Genomic DNA, 23,059 nt, shown 5'->3' with positions numbered 1-23,059 from the left:
AAAAGTGCCCGTAAATAGCGTCCTATATATATATATATTTGATTTCCCCCAAATATTTTCCAACCTGACACAGTTTGAAGGGGCCTCATTTCCAAGGTCTAATTAGAGCAGCTTTGGCTGCACAGGCCTCCTTTTTATGCCCCGACAACACACAACACACATAAAGTCTGACCCAACATGAAACCACTTTTTCCCCCTGATGCAAAGCAGCTGTTAGTGTGTTGACTTAAATCATGAACAATAAGGTGTGGCGGTATTTCTTTGATAGTTCACTTTGTATAGATCTGAATGAAAGGAGGAAAACTCGTATAGCACAAAAGAATGAGCAAATTAGGAAGGCCACAGATTATTATACATATGAACATGAAGGTCAGTTGTTTCTTTGCCATACAGTTGTGTTAATGGACTGAAGCTGACTGCAAGAAAAGGAAGTGTGTGTGTGTGTGTGTGTGTGACATGTTAACAAGCAGGCGCCTCCGTCTCTGCCCCGTGAGATGAATCCCACTGGTTGATTTTCCATTCAAACTGAGACAATCAGAAGGGATTTCCAGACCATAATCCCAGCATCCCTCTGAGTGAATGCCCTAAAGGGATGAGAGACGTTTGCGTCACGGAACGAGATCAGAACAAAAATAAAACGCCACACTCACTCTCAGAATATATTTAAAGTCCTGGCTTTCTTTTTACTTTTTTTCCCCACCAGCCTACTAATTATTTTTATTTTCACAGATTAAATCTCAAGGTGACCAACACAAAAAAATATATAGAGTTTACAGGGAGGATTTGATTTGGTAAAAGTGTCAAACAAACAGAGTAATAAAAAAAGAAGAACAAAAAGCAAAAGAACAAATATTTATTCCGATAGAAAAGTAATAGATGAATATTTACGGGGGATTATTTTTATAACAAATAAATGTACATAATGTCTTTGAGAGATGCTATTTGCTGTATACATGTGCTGAAATGAGACGACGGAGACCCGTGTGGGACACTTGGAACAACAGCAAGGTCCAGTATACAAAGTTTCAGTGATGTGCAATACAAAACGGCATGCTGTTTTAAAATGAGGAACTTCATGTACTGTACTATGCAACCGCAAACTGTGTACATCGCTTCATGCTGTGGCTTCTCCAACCACCCTTCTCCAAGCAGCTTCATCTGGACTTTTTTTGTGTTTTATGTTTTGTTTTTTAGTTTTTTCTGTGGAAGATGACAATTTAAGCGGCTAATGCGGTATTGCATGCATAATATACCATTCTAATTTATAAAAAGGAATTAAAAGAAAAAAATACATGAAATTGGAGTTGATTGTGTTTAAGGCAAAGCTACAAGTGACTTAAAACATTTCTTTTTCCAAATAAAAGAGTCGTTCTAAAGTTGTCTAACGATATTAATGTTGTTTTGTTGATGTTTTTGGACTCTTGAGTTTCAAAAACATTCTCATGTAAAGGGACAGATTTTAGAGGGCACCGGTATAAATCTCCTTTCAAACTCCAAGCCCGACCTCTAGTGGCGAAAAGCAGGAAGGCCTACTTCCACCTGCTGCCCTCCTCCCTGGGCTACATAGGTCCACATTAGTTTACATTTATGAAAATACGCACCATTAAAAGTATGCCGAATTAACTATAAGCAGTTTATGATTACAATGCACCTAAACTATAGCTCATTTGTACAGAACAATTAAAAATATGATGATCCTCCTGAGGCAAGTTCCGGAGATATAACAAGCGTCAGGGTCGCCGCCTGAAACACTGAAACATGTCACTGAGCTGCAGCCCAGAGCCCGTCGAGCTCCTCCAAGAAAGAAGAAGACTACCGGGGTAGGCTATTAGCATTATTGTTGTTATTATTATTATTATCAGTGCTGGGGGAAACATGCAAGCTCTAAAGACAACACCGGTGTGTGTATTCAAATCGGGTTAGCTCACTCTTCCTGGTGAGAAATGGCGTCCGGTGTTACGTTTTAAGAAGCGACCGTGTTAACTGGCGATTTTGAACCGAACGCGTTGTTAGATAGCTGTTGAAAATAGGAAGAAAACACGTAGCTATACCCCCGTGAATGCCGCATTGTTCAATCTGTATCGTATATTTTATTATGTATAGGGTTTGTTGACACTGTATTACAACATTAAACCAAGCGGCATTCACGAGGACAGCTATACTATCCCCTATCCTATTTTTAGAACGGCCGTCGTAACCATGACAACGGACGTGTTCGGCTGAAAAGTCGCCAGTTAACACGGTCGCCTGTTAAACCGTAACACCGGCAAAGTGGACTAGTCACCTGCACTTTTTAATCTCTATATGGTTGGTAAAGTTGGAAATATTTATATTTAAATAGGTCTTACCAAATCCCACCTACTTCAACATGTCTTTTGGAAAAATTTGCATCTGCATACTTTTGATGATTTTTTAATGTATTATTTTAATATTATTGTGCAATTCGTACAAGAGATTCAGCCCTCGAAGGAATTCTGGGAAATAAAATCAGAACAACATTGTAGCGTCAGGCACAAACCATTTAATATAATTACAAAAGTTTGACAGTTGATTCATAATCCACAAGGAATATCACAGAATAAATACCACGCTGTATTCTTGAAAATAAAGCAGACCCGACTACCATCCACTATTCTTGTGTGACAAAAAAGTGAAGTTTATGTAAAATGTTGAGATGGATGGAAGTATAAACACGGCAGAAGACGAGGCCCAGAGAAGAGTTTGTGAAATGAAGAGTGGACGCTGAGCCTGCTGTGGTGCCTTCAGAGTTCATCTCTGTACAAAATACACCAATACGCCCCTCAGCGAGTCTCGCTTCACGGAGACCGCATGGTTTCGGCTGCTATTTTATTGATTTATTTCAAAACGACCCTAAATGATACCAGAACTACAATGAAGCACAGGAAGCTCCTCCTGTGGCCAGACCCCAGGCATCGTGCTCATGTGTGGAGCAGGGGGCCGCTCCATCGGGTCAACGGCATGTTTCCCTGGAGAAGAGTGAGATGGAACAAAATCAATAAGATGGATTTATTTCATATTACTTTGACCTCTTGACCACTATCTAGACAAACATGGCGTGTCTGGGTCCAGCACCTCGGTCCAGCAGCTCCTCTGCTCAGTCGTCCTTCTTGTTGTCTATGAGATCCTGGGTCTGCTGGGCGAGCTGCTTCTTCTCCTCCTCCTGCTTCTTCAGCTGCTTGTCCAATTTGTTACTTTGGTAGATTTTCACTCCGGCAAACCCCAAACACAACACCAGTGTCTTCAGGGCCAGGATGTACAGGAGGAGGGGGACGTTATCCAGAGCCTGAGAATAGGACACATCATGCTTGAGGAGGAACGCTTTTGCATTATTCTGACTTTTTATGAGACAACTCGATAAGAAATGACGAAAGGACGAGAAATTAATCTGTGGACCATTCAGGGAGGGATCCTGGAGAAGTTCCTCGCCCCTCTAATCCACCAAAAGGCACTCGGCTGTCAAACTGGGAGGTCAAAGGTCATTTAGCTCCATGAGGGGAGGAGGTGTGAGAGGGAGCGAAGCAGCTGCAAGCCATGTGCACCCTGGGATCCGAGTTGTGACATGGGGCATGGACACAGCTTTCTCTACCACACATGTATTCCCCAAAAAGTGACACATGTTGGACACCGTGTAGTTTAAATACATGCTTATAGTCATTACAGTGCACTCTTTAATGTGTCATATATGCAATCCATGTAGGGGCATATTGTTCACTTTTTAAACTGCGTACTTTCGCTAATCTCCACTTATTACCATAGTCGCTAACGTGTCCTGTTTATCCGCAAACACACGCCTCCTCACACCAGAGGCACTCACGCGCACTGGCGAACAGTAACTTATATTTAATTTGTAGCTAGCTGACGTACAACGTGAAGTTTGTAGCTGTAGCATTGCGCTCTTCACGGTTGAGAATTTGTCAGAGAATAACCAACCGCGCCAGTAACACGAATAACAAAACAGACGTGAGGACACGGTTGAGTTTATTTACCTTCCAGTTGATCATTTTGGAGTCTGGGGGTGTTGAAGTTTCTTGTTTACCGGGACAGACGCAGAGGTATGAATGCTCCTCTGAGGAAGGCGGGGCTTGCAGTGACGGGCCAATCAGAATGCAGTGTGCGTTGGACGGAAATTGTGCTGCGTTCAGGGAACGTGTGGATTTAATTGTTGGTAAGTGTTTTGTCGCGATAAAGATGAGCTTAAATGTATGAAAGTTATCTTAAACTGTATTTTTTACGTATGTTTATTGATTTGAATGTTTATTTCTCTATTGTTGGATGCATTTGGATTACTCCCATTTACGCTGAAAGCATCACAACACTTGACAGGCCGGTGAATGTGATACAGACCTGCTTTAAGGTGTAAAACAATGAAGTAAAATGCCCTTTGACATTGTTTCCCCCTAAATCACATCCTAATGTGTGCCAGGTAAATAACATCAGAGGTATATTTTGGAGAAACAAACAAATAAAAGATGGAACGGTTTGAAAGAAGCAATGGACGTTTCATAACTCGCCAGAAGAGGGCAGTAGTGAGTGGATAAAGTAAAACAAAAATACCTTAAACCCTCAAAGAAGAAGAACCGTACTGCGCATGAACTCTGGGTCCAATAACAAGCGGACGGCGATGCCATATCGTGTAGTTCCTACTTATTACACAGCATGGCTCTCGTTCCGTACGAAGAGAATCCGTTATCGATTCTTTCCAAACTCAACAATTCATCAGCACACTTCCGGTTCGCCAACCACGACCTCCACCTCGCCCAGGACTGGAAGAAGCTTGGGGTGGCAGCAGTCGTGTGGGATGCGGTACGTGAGCGGCCACGTTACTTGCTGTCGTTATTACTCATTTTTGATTGAAGGTGCGTTCACGTCTGTTCTCCAGGCTGTTGTCATGTGCATGTACCTGGAGATGGGCAGCCTGGAGGTGAAGGGCAGAGGGGTCATTGAACTGGGAGCTGGCACCGGACTGGTGGGCATCGTTGCAGCCCTGATGGGTGAGCCTACCATCCAATTGGAAGACACGCACACATCCAAATGACTGCTGGCCCTTTAAAACGTACACGTCCCATTCTTCACCTTTCCCAGGTGCCAACGTGACCATAACTGACAGAGAACCCACCCTGGACTTCCTGTCTGCCAACGTGAAGGCCAACCTGCCCCCGGACTCCCTGGGGTCAGTGGTCGTGTCCGAGCTGACGTGGGGCGAGGGCCTCGAGCGTTACCCGGCCGGGGGCTTCGACCTGGTGCTGGGGGCCGACATTGTTTACCTGGAGGACACCTTCGTGCCCCTGCTGCAGACTCTGGAGCACCTGTGTTCGGACGCCACTGTGGTGCTGCTGGCCTGCAAGATCCGCTACAGGCGAGACACAAACTTCTTGAGCATGCTGAAGCAGCGGTTCAGGGTGGAGGAGGTCTACTACGAGAAGCAAAGGGACATCCACGTCTACAAATCCTGGAAACTGCCCCCCAGGACCGATTTGTGACGTCTGGGAGTCCCAAGCATTCGCCGTGTTTTACTGTCTTTGCATACGAAGCAAATAAAAACTGTTCAGACAACCATCAAAGATTACCAGAAACACATTTATTAACAGCTGCCAAAAGTGTAATATCTGAAGAGCTCTAACGTAATGCACGGTATTATACAAATTGGTGCTGACATTTAGAAATTGCGAATACAAAATGCAAATACAAAGCAACATCTAAAAAAATAAAGCATAACGTCATGACTATACAAATAATACAACATGGCATTCTACGAGGATGAAAAGAGGATTTCTGCTCACGGGGAAGTCGTAATGATGTGGTCACACTTTCACAATCCCCTTAGAGTGTGTGTGCGAGGAAAAGTGCACGTACCACTTTGCAGTCGTAAAGAATAAAAAATCTGAATGTGGAGACGGGACCTGGTATCTCACATTCGCATTAAACTCCCAGCTTTGCAGGATTTTTTCTCTTTAACTAAACTGAATGAATTCAGATAATGGCGATAACTAAACGGTGTTGAGGTTCAGTTTAAAGACCCCAAAAAATAACAAAGCAATCCATGATTCCAGCAATGGGCCACGCGCCTCCAAAACAGGGAGACTAAGCATTTCTGTCATTGCCAAACGAGTACAGCTCATTAGTTTTGTTCATTCAGAAAGAATCATACAATTTATATTAAAAAATGGATTGAAAAATCCATCATACAAAAATGTGAGTGGAAATCTATTTTCTTTCTGCAGCGTGACCATTTTTTGGGTTCATTGTCTGTTGCATGATCCCCATTTAATCAGATTTTCCAAATAACTTGATTCAGAAGGCATATTATGCCACAGACGTTCTGTACCGAACTTTGCTTTTCACATTTGAAGCTTCCACTGAGGCTAAAGATAACGCTTTGAATCCCTGCGTCCCTTTTTGAAAGGGAACAAACCGATCATCATCAGTGTGCTCGTATAAATGCATGTTATGGTGCCGTTGGGTGAGATTGCAGTCCTACGCCGCCACCACTGGAGCTTTAATTCTACTAATCGAATACAGATATTAAAAGTGGAGCGATCTTCATCTGCAAATGTGCAGAGGGACCAGGTGTAAACAGAATGAATAGACATAGAAACAACTAGAAATTGAATGTCAACGTTATGAATGAAGCCTCATACTATTAGCTGCTGTTCACGGTAAACTCCAGCGACCAGCAGGAAACAAAATCCCAGTATAAAGCGGTTTAAACTGGTGGAAATGAATAAACAAAAACAATGAGCCTCAGTTGTGACCAGGAACATGCATCAGAATAAACACCAGGAGATTTGTGTCACCGTACATGTTTCACGTGAGAGATTATGAATTCGGCCCGTCTCTTTAAAGCTGCATTTCACATAAACAACTTAACATGATGACTCGCTCCAGTTTTTGTGGTTGTTCATGTCGTATCAAGGCAAAGTAAATGAAAAAATAAAGGTCAATGGCATGATGCAAGCAGATAATCCAATACACAAAACAAAAAAAACACAGCTAAAAGATAAAAATGTCCATGACACGGTCCATCTACAGTTCAAAGCATTAGTAAGTAACAGATGTTAATGCAACGGCGCGAGTACGATTACAAACAATGCACACAGAGGGAAACCTCCCGGAGACCCGCGTGTCTGGAGGAGGTCACGCTGTGAAAAGTCCCGTCGTTATTGGCGGTGCGAGTTGAGCAGTTCCCCGTTGCTGGTGATGTTGCCCAGTTTGTCCAGGCACCAGTGACTGGAATGCTTCCCTTTGGTGGTGGCGGCCAAACCCCCCCCCACAGAAAGGCCTCGTGGTCTATTCCATTGCTTCACCACCAGGACCCTGCATGGTGGGCGTGTCCTCCACATCCGCTTTGAGCATTGCGTCACATTTCATGGGGGAACAGAATTACGATTTCATAACCGCTGAAGTGGGGCAGAAGAGGAGGAGGAGGGGGGGGGGGGTATTCCTGGTGAGTCACTTTACAGATTTGTCAGCAGTTTTGTTTTAAAAGAAAGCCAACGAGTAGAAAAGGGGGCGTGGCATCCAGATGCATGGCTCTGTGCTGAGTCTCTGTACGTGGGGGGGGGGGCCGACGGGCCCCGGTGGCGGTTGGTGTCGTTTCTACTCAGGTTTGTGGCAGTACAAGTCTTTGAGGGTTTTGAGTTCCTCGATGAGGGTTTTGTTCTGGTTCTCCAGCACGGCCACGCGGTTCTCCAGACACTTGACGTACTCCTTCTTCTTCCTGCGACACTCCCGGGCCGCCTCCCTGTGGGACATGAAGACCGTGTGTGAGTGGACGTCCATGGCTACCGTGCCTCTCAGGGCCTCGCAGCTTCAACCAAGCTGGAACCACTTCCCTCCCGACTTATACTTTGGCTATATGAGATGGTAATAACTAAGGATGGGTCAAATGCACAGAAGAATTTCCCCACTGGGAATCAATACAGCATTATTATTATTGTCTTCCTGGTGCTGTCGTGTTAACATCTAAATATACCCCACTAGCAGCCACATGTATCCCATACCTGTTTTTCATAAGTCGGACCTCCCTTTTGCGCGTGACCGCCTCGGTGCCTCCTCCTCCGGAGCCCAGTGCGGGCGAAGTTGCCATGACGACCCCGGAAGTGATGGCGTTGGTGGGGGCTGTACGGATCTGATAAGCCTGGACGTCACCGGAGGCGGCTGACGGGCGGAGAGAGACAAGCACACGGCGTTTGTTAGCAAGATACAGAAACTCAAACCGAATGCACTCGACACACGTCGTCGTAGAACATCAAGACAGATCAGGCCCCCACCTTGTACGATCACTTGGTTGCTGGGCACGAGGATCTGCTGCCCGTCGGTGGTCTGCGCGTACTGCAGGATGGTGGCACCACCCTGGCCCGCATTGGCCATGGTCAGTGTCTGCAGGCCCTGCATGCCGTCTGTGCCGTTATTGGCTATATGGATGGCCCCTCCCTGGGTAATGGCAACTGCAGAGGGACAATGTGTTTGAGTCTCAAGTGATGTTCCCAAAATCCAAGGCAGAGCTTCATGGAAATTGTCACATTACAAAACGTCTGAATATCGAGATTTTGTTTTCAACTGCCTTTAAAATTAAGCATTGCTCGACGGCAGGATACCCCGCATGCTTCAACACACACCACCAGCTTCCTGTATCGCAGTATTTAAAAACACTTACTGTACTGGCCGCTACTCGTCTGATAGATGGGCGTGGGCATGGTGACGGTCGTCATGGCTGGGGCTGAGTCGTCTTCCGATTTTTCTTCCTCAATTCGCGGCACTGCTGGAGCATCCGACGACAAATCGTTCAGAATCTTTCTGTAGATGGGAAAACAAATCACAGATAAATCTAAGAACCTTTTCCATATGGCGTTAGCCAGCTACGCTGCAGCTTAAAGAGCCGCCAATAGCGAGAGAGAGAGAGAGAAAGTGCCATGTCATCAAAAACCATTCAAACCCTAAATTTTTCCAGCTTTGACTCAATTGAATTGGGCAAAATCGAGACTTGTCAGGTCTTGTGGGACTTAGTGAGCAAAACTTGGTTCTGCTACTTCATAATTATACAAATGTTCCAAAATCACGTAACCTCTCTTTTGTGGACATTGAAGCAGTTGCTAAAGAACTCAAAGCAATAAAATGAAATCTCCATGGATTCATTCTGCATTTGTGATCAGATGTGACAGACCTATAAGAAGGTCGTCTGGACAGGATCTCTCTCCTCTTCTGACAATCTGTCACACTGTCTACGGACTCCTGAGAATCCTCACTCTCAGCAATAGTTGAAATCTGCAAGTGAATACAAATCGTTATCCTCTAATTTTACCAGCTGTCTCAACAAAGAAAATCATTTGTTGTTGTTGTTGTTCTTCTTGACCCTACATGCTTTGTATATGCAAGACTGGGAGACCTATGAAGTGGAGACTTCTCATCCCGTGACACAGAAATAAGACGTATATTAAACACGGTGCCATCGTGTGCACAAATCTTTCATCCGCAATATGTTGCAATGAGAGTGGATCCATAAGTGATATAATTGACCATCATTAGAAAATAGAAAAAAGTTTCAGCTCCTATCGGTGTTTTGGAAGATAATGGGACAATTCAATTTAAAGACGTCTGATGCTAAATTAGTTCCAAGTGCCTCAGCAATTATTTATTATTATTTCGGCAATAACGCCAAAAGTGGTTATTGTGTGCTGTACAAACAGGTGTCCTCTCACCTGTGCTGTGTTGACTTGGAGGGACTGGATAACGGAGGGCTGAGCTGCTTGGATCACGCCGTGCACCTGGACCATCTGACCATTAGGTAGCTGCACGAGGGTGATGGTGGAACCACTGTTTGCCAATGCCAGCTGGGCAGCTGCGATGGACGCCTGTAAGCATCACAACGCACAATCAGTCTGCACCGAGCCGCGGGCCCCGTCCTCGGAGACGAGCTTTACCTGGGTCAAGGTGATTTGCTGGACATCGGACTCCGAGACGACTTGTTCACCACTTTGCTGCGTGTCTGAACCAGCCTCCATTGTCATTTAAAATCTGCAAAAAGTAAGAGAGTCCTTATTTGGATATGGATCATCATGCTTGAAATAGAACTGAGCAGTGGTCTATGAGGATGGGCAACACACACACACACTCTCTCTCTCTCTCTGGAGGTTTTGGGCATGAGTTATCCACAGGAGGGTGTGGCTTAGCTCAACGTGCTAGCATACAATTCATTTATAAGACATTATAAACGAGAATTAAAGTAACACCATTTAAAAAGCACGTGCCACGTGCTTTACTCGAGAGTAAAAAAGATAATAAAAAGAAATGTTCAGCAACATTTGAATGAAGCTATGGAGTTACAGCTAGCTAGCTAGCGCGAGCTTCATTGATTCTACCCGCGAGCCGAAATTTAACCGCCATTTATTTAACAGTCTCCCAAATCTCTGTTTCAACTCGTTTCTTCATTCCTGCTCCTCAAACAGCTCGTGCGGTCGCGTGGCGCTTTGTTCTAAACCCCAAACTGTTTGTCCACAGCTAATAACGCGTTGGCTGGCTGATAGCTGAGCTCGTGTGGAGGGAAATGTCTGTACTTATGTTTGCAAAAAAGGGATCTTTTTTTTTCTCCTTCACCCACTTTCACTCACGAGTTTGTTGGTTAAATCCTGCAATACTTTAACCACCATGTTAACATGAATTAAATCCACACATTGCTTCTGCAACGTATTCCTACAGTTTATTAAAAGAAAACACTCAAAGCCCACTTCCATATTAATACCTATGTCTCAGTGGTGTGGAGAGCCAGCGAGCCTCGCAGAGACCGACTCATTTTGAGAGCCTCTGCAACGCGGTCGCCATGATCTCTTTGTTGGCTTTGTGCGCATATTAGGCTCGAATAACTTCTCTGGGCGGCCATCTATCTGTTTAGCAAACATCGGATGCGTATCCTCTTACCAACACAGACTGGCTTCGTCACTCCCGGGTCTACGGAGCTCCACTTTTATTCAGACGGACACGTAAGAGACCGCGTCAGGCTGCACCTCCGTCGCGTCACCGAGAACAACAACACAGAGAGGAGGACGAGGGAGACGACGACAGCGGAGAATCAGCTCTGTCGACGGGACCCGAGTGACGGCGGAGAAGGCCGGAAAAGCACGAGAGCTGCCGAGGGGGATGATGGGAAAACACGGAGATATCCGAAGAAGGTATTTGAGATTTCCGAACGTATCTGAGCATGCGCGAGATTGTAAAATCATAAATCTATCGAAATCCAAATAGGGGACGGCTCTATTTATCTAAAGAGTAATGTAATAGCCATAATAACACGAACAACCAATTATTCACTTCTGTTGTTGTTAAATATGTTAAAATAAATGATTAAAACATATTTTATTATTATTTAGTTTGTACAAATTAACTTGATCAAATAAAATATGATTGGACATGCCAACACACGTATACTTTACGAAAAAAACTGCAAATCCTGCTCTGTGAATCTAAAATAATAACAAACCTCGAATTGTAGTTACCATCATCACCGTGATGACATTTAACAACATTGTTACAGCTGAACGTGTCATGATCACCTGAGGGTTTAATTAATTGTAAATAAAATGTTAGTTTTTATTCATAAAACATTTTTAAAAATGTATAAAATATTTACATCGTTGAGACGGTTTGAAATTCACAGACGGCATTTCTCTTATGTTCCACATGGTGGCAGCGAAACCCTTCATTATGTTTCCCACGATGAGCGTCAGCATTTCCCCATTTCATGTTTTTTTCATCCCATCTTCATACGATCAGTTATCTGTGAATTAAATTGATCCTAACTGTGATACAGGCTTCATGTCACCAGACCATATTGTGAGTGTAATGGGGAAACCAGTGGGCTCCAATCCTCTATTACTTATGATGTACTATTCACTGTCCGCATGATTCACATCACATTTACTTCTCCTTAGTCGTCCAATTCAGCCATAAAATGTGCTCATTAACTCGGTCACTAGCTGTGTGTCAGGACTGGTGCTGTCGGACGGAAATGGGTTCAAAGCTGTGGCAGCTGGTCAAAATCCTGCTGGGAAAATGAGACTTCAGACCAATTTACGACCATCATCTCTATGTGCGAGGTCATTTCGGTGGCCTCTTAAAACCACACACACACACACACACACACACACACACACACACACAAACATGTCCAACGTACCCATCTTCACCTATGGAGTGATTGACTACACCAGTCGTGCAACATGTTCACTGCTGACCCAACCAATCTTGTCCTTTACCATAAAAAACTGGCTCTATTTTGCAACCACACTTAAATTGTCTTCTTTACCAAGTGAAGACCTGATGATGAATCACGCAGTCACCGATTCATCATTAAAACTCATATCATAAATATGTGTCACAAACGAGCCTTCTCATCCATCAGAGTCTAGGTCAATAATTTGATTAGACATGGATTTCCCTCGATAAAGGCTGCCAGAGGAAAGCCATATAGCGAAACGTAATTAGCCGGCAGTGGAGCCGTTTTATTCGTTGTCCCTGAATGTGAACTCGGCTATGCAGGCCGGGCACATGCAGATTGTTTGCAATGTTTCTGTGAAAACGAGTCTGCACTCCGTATGCATGTTGTTCATACTTTGCCATTGTTTTGCACATTATACAATGATATCCCCATGAACAGATTTATACCAAGCACAAAATAACAATAACAATCATTGCCAGGATTCTAATGAATACAATAGTGTGATCAGCTTTTAACACCATCTTCTGAAGTGACACTAAGTTTATTCACGTACAAGACTGAGGAGAAGCTGCATCTATTCACATTGGACAAGCGAGAATTGTTTTTATTTTATTTTAGCAATTTCTTTCTTTATTACCATACATTTATTTAACATGTTGCCAATTAATTTCTCCGTGGATCGACTAATCTTCTAAGCTCTAAATCTTGTATAAATACATTTTAATTTGGCCTCTCCCTGTCAATGAAGCCCAAAGCCTTTCACATGCGCCGCTGGAAAACACATGAACGCACAAACACAATCAGACCGCCGCTTGCATTATTCACGTCTTTATCACATCACCATCACATTTTTTTCCGAGCGCATATCAACATGGTCGCCGCGCCCCGGTGATTAAAGCACATTTCTGATTCAGGCTGCGAATGCTGGTGAGTTCTGGCACAGAATATCTGATTGCAGGCTTTACCAGAGCGCTCTGCAGCAACGACCCCGGCTGTAAATCACCGCTGAAAGCCACAAACAGCCGAGTGAAACGATGCCACAGACGTCCAAAATGGTGTCGGAGGAGGAGGGAAGGAGTTTAATCTTCAGCATATGAAGTAGAGACCTGACTCCAATCCATATCCCGATCCTTCCCCCTTAAACCCAGCTGTCAAAGCCCCTGGCTTAACACAAGCCTCCAAAAACCCATCGACAGCAAACCCTATGACACTTTCTCCTTCCCCAATTTTTTGTCTCTGCTCTCTTTCCATGTGTGTTTTTTTTCATTTTAATCACAAAGTCAGTCAAAATCACGAACATTTCCAATTCACGATCTAACGCGGTGTGTGTAACGAGCACACCTTTGCTTCAGGCGTTCTCTCCCTGCACTGCAATATTGAGCTTATATTAATAACGCATATGTCTGATATATTCGTTCAACTTTTGCAGTCGAATTTTAAATGCATCAAAGCGAATGGAAATATCACACCTGCCACTCAAGCAGGGCATTATGGGCGATATCATCTCTTTGGGGGGGGGTGGGTGCAGGGTGGCCATGTGGCTCCGTCCAGAGAGCGGCTGAATATGAATATGGAGGGGGAAACATGCAGTGCATTTAAAATACCACTGACCTTATGTGCATGCTTTTCATTGTAGGCAGAATGACCTGAATCGCTTATGAACTAGTGCACCTGGCTCAGGTTGCCATGGATACTAGGCCCCACAGTCTGTCTCTCTCAATCACACACACACACACACACACACACACACACACACACACACACACACACACACACACACACACACACACACACACACACACACACACGCACACACACAGGGTTCTCAAAAGTGAAGATGTGAGTTTCAGAGATATCAGCTGGCATATTGCGTCGCTGAGGTGCATATGAAGCTGCAGCTGCGAGGCAGGAGAGTTATTTAACACACGGAGATTGTGCTGACCCAGACCTCGCGCTAATCTCGGCTGTAGGCAACGGCGTGGATTGGGCGATCTCAATCAATCCGTCACGGCGTCAGCTCCTCCCTCCTCCCTCTCTATCTTTCCCCCCCTGCAAGGATTCTTCGCCGCGTCCCCTCCCCCCCTGCTTCTATCCACCTGACCATCCTTTCTTTATTAAAGGTTAGCTTTCGATTATCTTTCTGGCGGTACGTTTAAAGAAGAGTGGTTAGGAGCTGGGGTCCATCCTCCTTCAATCAAATCAGAGTTTTTTGGCTCTGAATGGCCTTTGTGACTTTCAGTGTTTCCTCGCTGAATGTGTTCAGATATTAAAATGTCTATTTTTTTGGCCGGATACAACTCCACGGATGAAGCAGCTCCTAAAAATGGCCACTTTGTTTGACAAGAGATGCACACATGCGATAAACCGGATGCGCACTAGCACATGATGCTGCATGGCTTTGTTCCGCGCCATGATGTAACCAATCCACAGTAAATACAGGATATTACATTCAAGCCCAACACTAGTTTCTAGCTGCAGCGACACCTGGCAGTACATACCAATATTTACTCTCAGTTCCATACAGTAAGGTGCCAAGATTTCATCAAGAAAAACAAGAGAGACCTGTGTTGTGTTGGCAGATCCTCTGATTTGAGGGTATTTTCCAACAGAAATCATATGAAACATCCAAAATACTCATTTCAAAACACCCTCACAGGCACTTTAAAACACGGCAGCGAGCGTTGCCCATTTCCGTCGTTCATTTTAAGCGCCGTCTTGTGACTTCTCTGTTCAATTTGTCCAGCTTCTGCAGTAATTTGTAATTTCCTTTTTTTCTTGCCAGGAGTTTTAAAGCTGGTCTCCGGTGTTTCTTTCTCGTTGTCGAGGCTTCACGCGGGTAGACGGGCTCTTCCACACACTCCGCTGTGTTTGATCATGCGAGGTTCCAACTGAAGCAACCCTGTGAAGGAACCAGAGGTGCCGGCTGATACGAGAATCCCCCCTTTAGTTCGGGTTCTGTGGAGAGAGATATCTCCTCCTCCAGGTCTTCATGCCCGGAGGTAAAACTTGTTGTCCGAGCCCCGCAATTATTAAATATTGTATGATCTCGTGGAGCTCAACGTATCTTTTTGGTCTCGTTCACATGTGTCAACAACACAAGTTCAATGTCGAAGAGAGAGAACAAACATCCTCACACACACTTTTACTACAGAAAGTGCATTTTTGATATTTTTGCTTTTGATCTATGACTTACTCCAGGTTTATTTTCTGCTTCTTTTTTTTCCTTAAACGAAAATCGACAATCGCTACCCCCACTAATGCCTTTTTCTCTCTCTCTCTCTTGGTGAGGCAGTAGGAGGGAAAGACACAAACACACACATGATGGGCGAGGTGCTAGAGAGTGTGAGAATGTGTGTGTGTGTGTGTGTGTGTGTGCTCCTGCCCGTCATAACATGTCATTCTGGACACTATTACTCCCAACAGAGGCTCGCTGACGCGGAGCGTGAGGTCATCTGTCAAACAGAGACGCCGAGTGTATGTTTGTGGGAGTCCAGCGAGAACGTGCCTGCACGGCTTCTCCATCTCTTGGCGTGAGATAACACACACACACACACACACACACACACATGTCTGTGTGTTTGTACAAGCAGCTGGAATATGTTTCTGCTTTGTGAGATATGGCGGAATATAAAGACCCCGGGAAGCTGTCATTCACACGGTTTACCTCCCAAACACTGTCACCTCCCCTTGCTGCCGAGTTCAAAGGTTGCCATGGCTACCGGCGTCCCAGTGGGAACGCATTGTGCCTCAGCCCCGGAGCCATCGGAGCAAGCGTGCTTGGCAGGAGGGCGGGTTGGGTGGGTGGGTGGGTGGGTGGGGGGGTTGTGGTGACCTTTGACCTGGTCTTACTAATGGCAAAGTGAAGTGGGGGGGGTGGCGGAGGGGTTAGAGAAACAGGCCTGTGCAGGGTTGTAAATTGAACTGATCCTCGCTGAGGATTGGCGCGTGGGCGGAGTGGCCTCATAGCTTCTGAGCCCGGCGGCTCGTGCCTCAGAGGGTCCCTGGGCGAGCGAGATAGCCTCCCTCTAATCCGCCGAGTCTCTCTCACCTTGCCTCCTCCGTGTTTCCCAGATAGCACATCTTTTGTGTCAGATCCGTGCAGCTGTCACCGCCGCTGCTTGTAAGGATGATGCTTGCTTTGTGTGAGTTTGAGCGTGTGTGTGTGTGTGTGTGAATGTGAGACAGAGGCGCAGCGAAATACACAGAAAACAGTAAAAGATGTTTACAAACCGCCTCCACCCCCCCCCCCCCCCCGAAAAAGAGAGGGCGGTACCCATGAGGCAGGGGATGTTGCAAATATCATGTCAAGTTGAAATATTTATTCGAGACAAGAAGAATCAGGGTATTTGAAATTCTCTACAAAGATGTAATGCCCGTTATTCTGCAAATGGCTCATTTCACAGAAGGATACATTTGATTGGCAGCTGACCTTTCATACAAATCTGAATTTCTTTTGTCAATTCAACAGCTTTTTCTGAAGTGTTTCACCGCATTGTTTATTTTCCTCAAATCTGCACACTCAATCCACATATCATGACTAAACCCATTAAGTCAAAAGTCATCTTTATTGTCAATTTTCCAATTTTTAACATACAGAACATCTAAAGTATGCTTCTCTCTTTTTTTAAATGATATGGATCATCATGTTCCATATTATTATTTTTTTTTTTTCAGGGAACCTTGAGCATGTTGTTTATACCATTTTTTTTGTGGCACATCTTATAAGGGTGGAGCTGGCTTGACATCCACGTATATCCACACAAGTTACTCCCTTTAGTATTTATTATTCATGAAGAATTACAAACAAGTCGCATAATGTCACCTGCTTCCAGAGCAGCTTCACCTCATATCTGACAGTATTACACTTTATATTTACTGTACATATATACAAATATATACATCTCTCAATGAATATGAAAATCCATAACCTATAACTCAAACCTTTTGCCCTTGGACTTTACAATCATGCATTTTTAAAGCTAAAAACTTGACGCAGAGCTCAGTTGGCTGTCTCTTCCAAGTCAGGAGATGCAGAAATATTAGTGCAGAGAAAGAGAAGCCAGAATGTGTGTGTGTGTGTGTGTGTATATGTGTGTGTGTGTGTTTCCATCCGTGCATGGGGGAATAGAAGGGGACAGTCAGGAGAAGGGTTATTTACTGCGCGGCCCAGGCGACCTGTCCGTCCTCACGTCCAGCCCCAGCAGATTAAGATGCAGCCGCTGGCGGCTGCCAGAGCGGGCTGAGATTGATGGGGAACACGGGGGCCACAGAGGCCCTGCAGAATTCTGAACAGAGCCTGTGGGTACCAACCAGCCATGCTGCTTGCAGACAGCAGCTCCTCTCTTATTCCCTCTCTCTCTCTTTCTCTCTCTCTCTCTCTCTTGTCACCCTTTTTCTATCTTTTTTTCCCTTCCCCCTGACTTTCCTTTATCGCTCTGTTGCTCTTTCTGGCATTTTTTCCCCGCTCTCTGTCACTCTGCCGCTTTCTGCATCCTTGTTTTTCTGTCTCTCTGTCACTCTATCGCCCCGCTGTGCCCCCCCCCCCCCCCCCGACTAGACTTGCCAAGCCCACCTCCCCTCCCACCCCCCGAAAGACGCTGTCTCAGCAGCTTTAGCAGATTTGGATGTCATGAAACTGCAGGTGTGTCAGCATCGTCTGTGTGTGTGTGCGTGCTTGTGCTTGTGTGTACTGTATGTGTGTGTGAGAGAGAGGGACGAAAGTCAGGGATGAACATGCTCTCAATAAATAATTCTCTGGTTAAGATGGGTAGCAGGAAAGTTAACTGTGAGATGGATGTGTGTGTGTGTGTGTGTGTGTTCATGACTGCTAATATGGATCAATTCTGCCCGGCTGAAGAATTGCTGAAGGGAATAAAAAATAGCAATTATCTCAGTGTCAACATCTGCACAAGTGTTTATACTTGCTAGTTGTTTCTGAAAGTAATTCTAATGTTGCGGTGATGGAAGAGGGAAAGCATGAGAATGGAACATGGATGGTGTGTGTGTGTGCAGATACGGGTGTGTGTATGCCGGACAAACTGCACTGGCAGGGTTTTCGTTGGAGTCCCCAGGGCAGAAGACGCATGAGTCAGCGGCCAGTAGGATTTATGGCCAATTGATTAAATTAGCATTTGTTCTGCTACTGGGGCAGCAGCCTGTCAGTATAAGCACACACTGAAACACACACACACACACACACACTCCCACGTGGGCAAACAAACATGCACCTGTACACCGACTGCAGTAAAGGAACGCGGAGGCAAGACAATGAGGAAAGAAGAAGTAAAAGAACAGAAAAAAAGAAAGCGAAGCAGTAGACAATTAGCAATGGTGCCAATAAGGCCACATGATTAACATCGGGATCACTGGGATGTAAATACTGGAGGAGACGCACACACACACACACACACTCTGCGCCTCCTTCCTTAGCAGCTCCTCCATGCGATACAGCGCGTGAGCACCGGGGTCACACACACACCCGGCTTGCTGACAAGCCTTTTTTTATGACATTCATCAAAGCCATCTGCCATTTTCCGCTCAATTAATTTGCTATGGGAAGCGGGATCAATTAAGTGTGCACTGTAATGGCTTTATATCCTTGTTTCTCTTTTTTATAGCCCAATATTTTCTGTGCTCCACTCTGGCATGAAAAGGCAAAATCGATATCCCCAGCGATTTCCCCCTCCCGTGGACTAATTTGTTTTTGCCACTCTCTTCCTGGCATGATTAACTGGCCGTAATGAGGGGCGAGGGCGATGGGACCAGACTAAACATGAAGCTGCGCTCGAGCCAACAGGCGCTCGATCCAACCAGCTGCAGAGCCTAATCTACCCCGATCTCATCCGGATGTCAGGGGGAACTCTGTTCCCCGCACTTTACAGACACGGCATCAAGAGGGATTGACCTTCGCCCCGTTATCCCGCGGCCTGCCGGTTCCCACCCCCCCCCCCGTAGCGATAGCGAGTGGCTTAAAAAGACGGCGACGATAAGGACAATGGGCGGGACAGTGTGACAGTGACGGGTGGAGCGGCGTTGGCTCGTGGCGCCATTAGCACGAGTGTCACGGGGGCGGCGCTGCACTCGCCTCCTCACCTCGACCCCTGCGACGTATTGATCGCCCTCCCATTAAGCCTGCTGATGGGCTTGACGATATGACGAAGAAGCGGGGTGTGTGTGTGATGTGGCCCGTATTTAAGTGCGTGCATGTGCATGACTTCCGAGCAGTTTGAGGGGGCCATCATTACTCCAGGAGCGGGCCCGGTGACATTGGCGTATTGATTTTGACATCATCTGGTCGGGACGTGCTTCAGAGGCCGGCTCTTAAACCGAGGCGACCAAAGTGACGCCTTGTTCGCGTCGGCAGGCGTCCGGGGGCCACCGAGGTGTCGACTGGACGGCCGTGAGCCGCGCCTTACTGTGAAAGCCGAGGCTGTCAAGGCGATTTCTGATTCAACCCCATGACAATCCCTGCTGCGCTCCATAATCCATCGACGCCAGGAACACCTTTTCATAGGGACTATTTCTTTGGAAGAAGGGGCAAGAAATAAGATGCAGCAACGTGTCGTTTTTGCAAGGTGCTAATGAGTGAGATGTTCAGGTGATGGAGGACATATGCCTTCAGACAGAGGATAGCCGTAGGTTGAGAAAAGAGACCAAACCAAATGTGTTCTCCCCCTGTAACACCGATGAAAAGTGCACTCTGGCTAATGTTCTTTCTGCTGCAAGTTTTCCCTTCCACCCCAGAGGTCACCGCCTCCCATTGTTTTCAAAAGTGCATTAACGCAGTTGTTGCTGCACCGGCGAACGTTATTCATCACTTGATGGATGACGACTTAATTTGTTCCATACGCGGACTTGTAGCTCCGAGTCAAAAGCATTTCATATGTGTTGAAGGGAGCGGCATTCTACTCTAACTGAAGGAGAAGGAAATCAATGCACGTCTCCACCTACTTTTGCCTGCCACTCTGCCTAAATCTCTGTTTTGACACTTCCAGAAGAATTATACGTAACCGTGCACCGTGACACGATGCACGAAAAGGTCCCCGTTAATGGATTTCTTGGAAACAATGGGGGGGCTTGCGAGCTCTGGGAGGTAAGACACACATCGAAGGAACACACACTTGTTCCAGACAAGCACAACCATAGGCCGGGAAAAATAAATCACACCGGTTTGCATCTTTTTAAATATCTATAAAGCAGTGCTGCATTGATTCATCGATACACTCGTTTAATTCCCGTGGACAAATAAGACCGATTACTATGTTTCCTGTGTGGCATTTGAAGAGTTCCAAAATGAAGAGTGTGAAAGAAATGCAAGGACAAATGCCCTCGCTGCAGCTGTAATGCGTACAAGGTCACGAAGGGTCGGCCTGCTGGACACAGGCTGCATGCCGACGGTGGGGGGTGGGGCGAGACTCGGCTGCCTATCGAGGAACCGGCCGCAGATTAAAACTCCATCGATCCGCCTGTAATATATTTATCAAGTCCACACAGAAAAAAATTAAACATTGACCTCATTCTATGTAAATCCCCTCTTTTAATCTCGCCGGACGCGGCGACTTGAATACCGAGCGAGCGAGCAGCCGGAGGCAGGGCCCTTTATTCCCAAAAAGTAGGGGGGGGAAGCATCTTTCTTTCTTCCACGAGCTTTGGAGTTCAAAAGAGAAACTATTAAAAGCTCCATACTTCTCTCCTGCTTTGGTGCATCTCCCGAACCCCCAGGACTTCGACTTCTGACAACAAACAACTCGCACCTTTCTCACCGCCACGCCCCAAAAAGCCATCCCTCCTTCCTCCACCGCTCGTATTCTCGTCACTCTCTTCCCGCTCTTCTGATCTTTTCTTTCCTCTCTGGCTATCACTGGGTGCTGTCTTCATGGGTGCTGTTACGCACTGGAACTTTTCTGTAACCACCACATCAAAGGCCCCCCCCCCCCCCCCATCCCTCCCGCCGGTTACAGATGTGCAGAGTTTCTCTATGAAACTCAAATACTGCAAAGAGCAAACACTCATCGCATCATTATGAAAGCTTCATCCTTCTCTGCCCCCCCCCCCCCACATGCTTGGCCAGAATAGTAAGGTTACCCCGCTCATGTCAAACAGCCTCTCCTCCCTCGTCCCCTCACCTCACGCCCTGCTCTACGTCGTCCTCCTCACCCCTCCCTGAACCCTCCCCCTGTAATCCAATTAAAAGCACATTAGGGCCAAATGAATAGCGCTAGATTTAATTGGATGGCGGGGCGGGCGGAGGGCGGCTTGTTGGGGGGGGGGGGGGAGCGTTGTTTGCCTTCACCCTGCCGATGTCGAGGGGGGCTTTGCATGCAGCGATTCTGCGAGTCAAATGGAATTTACAAGTTCAAGGCTGTAAGTGTGCAGGATTATAGTAAATAAGCCCCTAAAGGATGTCGATTCAGCTTCTTCCAAGTCTGTCTCAAAAACCCACGTGCACGGAAACGAAGCTACGCAACCCGCGAGTTGATGGCGTTTCCGAGGGTGAGGAAGGAGGGTGTTCCTCCACGAGGGAGCTGCATACACAGAGGCTCGCCTCTCCCTGTTCTCTCACAGCGTTTTGTGGAACGTTCCCTCGAGTTGAGACGTTGTCGCCGCCGATGAAGACGAATCGCTGGACGTCGAGCGCCGCTTCTTGTCGTGGTCACACAACCCCGTCTCGCTCTCCTCCTCCCCTCTGCTCTCGTAACTGGATGCAACCTTTCCTGCTGCAACCTCCCCGTGTGCACAGTCAGCAGAGGAGTCAGCGTAACCCACTGTGGCATTCGTGCCCCTCTCCATGTGTGTGTGTGTGTGTGTGTTCAGCGACCTAATGAAGAGAGACAGTCTCTTCTGGGGTCCCCTTTATCCAGCCACCAGGGGTCTCGGGTGCAGTCGGTGGACAGTTGGTGTGTGTGTGTGTGTGTGTTTAGTACACGCTTGAATGCCCGTGCGTGTGCATGTGGTCGTATTTGATCATGTGTTCATGCACGTGTGACAGTATTTATGTTTGCATGCATGCAAATCCGGATTACATTTGCGCTTCTATAGCGTGTGCATTTGTGTGTGTGTGTGTGTGTGTGTGTGTGTGTGTGTGAAATGAGATCCAGGTCCCGGCCTCTCCATTTCTCTCTGCAGGTAATAAAAATATAGAGTGCCCTCCAGATCCCTTTATAGAGAGAGAGTTGAGACCGCAGCGAAATCTAGGACAGGCTCCATTGATTTGGAGGCTACAGTATTACTCGCCATCACAGCCGAGGCAATATGAGAGGCCTTTTTTTTATTTTTTTAAATCCCATAGCCACCCCTCGGGCCCGGAGGGACCGACGGTGGAGCGGGTACGAATCATTTGGAAGGAAAAAGAAGCTGTCCTTATTTTTGTTTGCTTTCCTTTCACACGGTGAAACTCCAGGAAGACCCGTAAGATGTGCCGCTCTCGCCGCCGCCGCCGCCGCTCTCGCCGTCGTGATGGTTTTCTTTTCTCTTTTTGTTGTTTGGTTTGAAATTTACATTTTTATTTCGTGATTCGAGTGAGCGTTACATATCACTCTTGGGTATATTAAACCTGTTAAAAAGCCCATTGTGTTATTTCCCAAATGTCAATCAGGGGCAAAGAAAGAAGAGCATTCTTCTCTCAATTTTGGTTTCATCCAGCAGCAGTGATTGGTACCATCTCATCGGTACCGGGGCTTTCTATACTTGGTGTGGGCGACTGGGACAAAAAGAAATAATGTTTTCATGGCGTCGACGTCTCCTGGATCGGGCTTTTCCTCATCTCAGGAGAGCGGTGGAGTGTTCCGGGTCGGGCCGGGAGCCGACCCCCCCCTCAGTCTGGCTAAA

At 46.2% G+C, this 23,059-nt stretch overlaps 3 protein-coding genes across 5 annotated transcripts; 1 reads left to right on the top strand and 2 right to left on the bottom strand.

Moving 5' to 3' along the window:
- Positions 1-2,498: 2,498 nt before the first annotated feature.
- Positions 2,499-4,117, bottom strand: LOC130204463 (small integral membrane protein 11-like). The gene is made up of 3 exons (XM_056431211.1): positions 4,008-4,117; positions 3,094-3,304; positions 2,499-2,987 (listed from the first exon to the last, which is right to left on the bottom strand). The coding sequence occupies exons 1-2, from the start codon at positions 4,020-4,022 to the stop codon at positions 3,116-3,118; spliced, it is 204 nt and encodes a 67-aa protein (XP_056287186.1). The 5' UTR covers positions 4,023-4,117; the 3' UTR covers positions 2,499-2,987; positions 3,094-3,115.
- mettl21a (methyltransferase 21A, HSPA lysine) lies at positions 3,313-5,582 on the top strand. Of its 2 annotated transcripts, XM_056431210.1 has the most exons (5): positions 3,313-3,981; positions 4,066-4,186; positions 4,742-4,824; positions 4,901-5,012; positions 5,104-5,582. In XM_056431210.1, the coding sequence occupies exons 2-5, from the start codon at positions 4,126-4,128 to the stop codon at positions 5,499-5,501; spliced, it is 654 nt and encodes a 217-aa protein (XP_056287185.1). In that variant the 5' UTR covers positions 3,313-3,981; positions 4,066-4,125; the 3' UTR covers positions 5,502-5,582. The 2 variants fall into 2 exon arrangements, with proteins under 2 accessions (XP_056287185.1, XP_056287184.1); XM_056431209.1 differs by lacking the exons at positions 3,313-3,981; positions 4,066-4,186 and having other exon boundaries at positions 4,213-4,824.
- Positions 5,580-11,075, bottom strand: LOC130204460 (cyclic AMP-responsive element-binding protein 1-like). 2 transcript variants are annotated; one of them, XM_056431207.1, is made up of 8 exons: positions 10,936-11,075; positions 9,942-10,035; positions 9,720-9,872; positions 9,185-9,285; positions 8,678-8,817; positions 8,292-8,468; positions 8,022-8,178; positions 5,580-7,762 (listed from the first exon to the last, which is right to left on the bottom strand). In XM_056431207.1, the coding sequence occupies exons 2-8, from the start codon at positions 10,026-10,028 to the stop codon at positions 7,618-7,620; spliced, it is 960 nt and encodes a 319-aa protein (XP_056287182.1). In that variant the 5' UTR covers positions 10,029-10,035; positions 10,936-11,075; the 3' UTR covers positions 5,580-7,617. The 2 variants fall into 2 exon arrangements, with proteins under 2 accessions (XP_056287182.1, XP_056287183.1); XM_056431208.1 differs by lacking the exons at positions 9,185-9,285; positions 9,942-10,035; positions 10,936-11,075 and having other exon boundaries at positions 9,720-9,811.
- Positions 11,076-23,059: the final 11,984 nt, after the last annotated feature.

The sequence above is a fragment of the Pseudoliparis swirei genome, chromosome 14 (genome assembly GCF_029220125.1).
Source record: "Pseudoliparis swirei isolate HS2019 ecotype Mariana Trench chromosome 14, NWPU_hadal_v1, whole genome shotgun sequence".
Lineage (NCBI taxonomy): Eukaryota > Metazoa > Chordata > Actinopteri > Perciformes > Liparidae > Pseudoliparis > Pseudoliparis swirei.
This window is presented reverse-complemented; position numbering and strand designations above follow the sequence as displayed.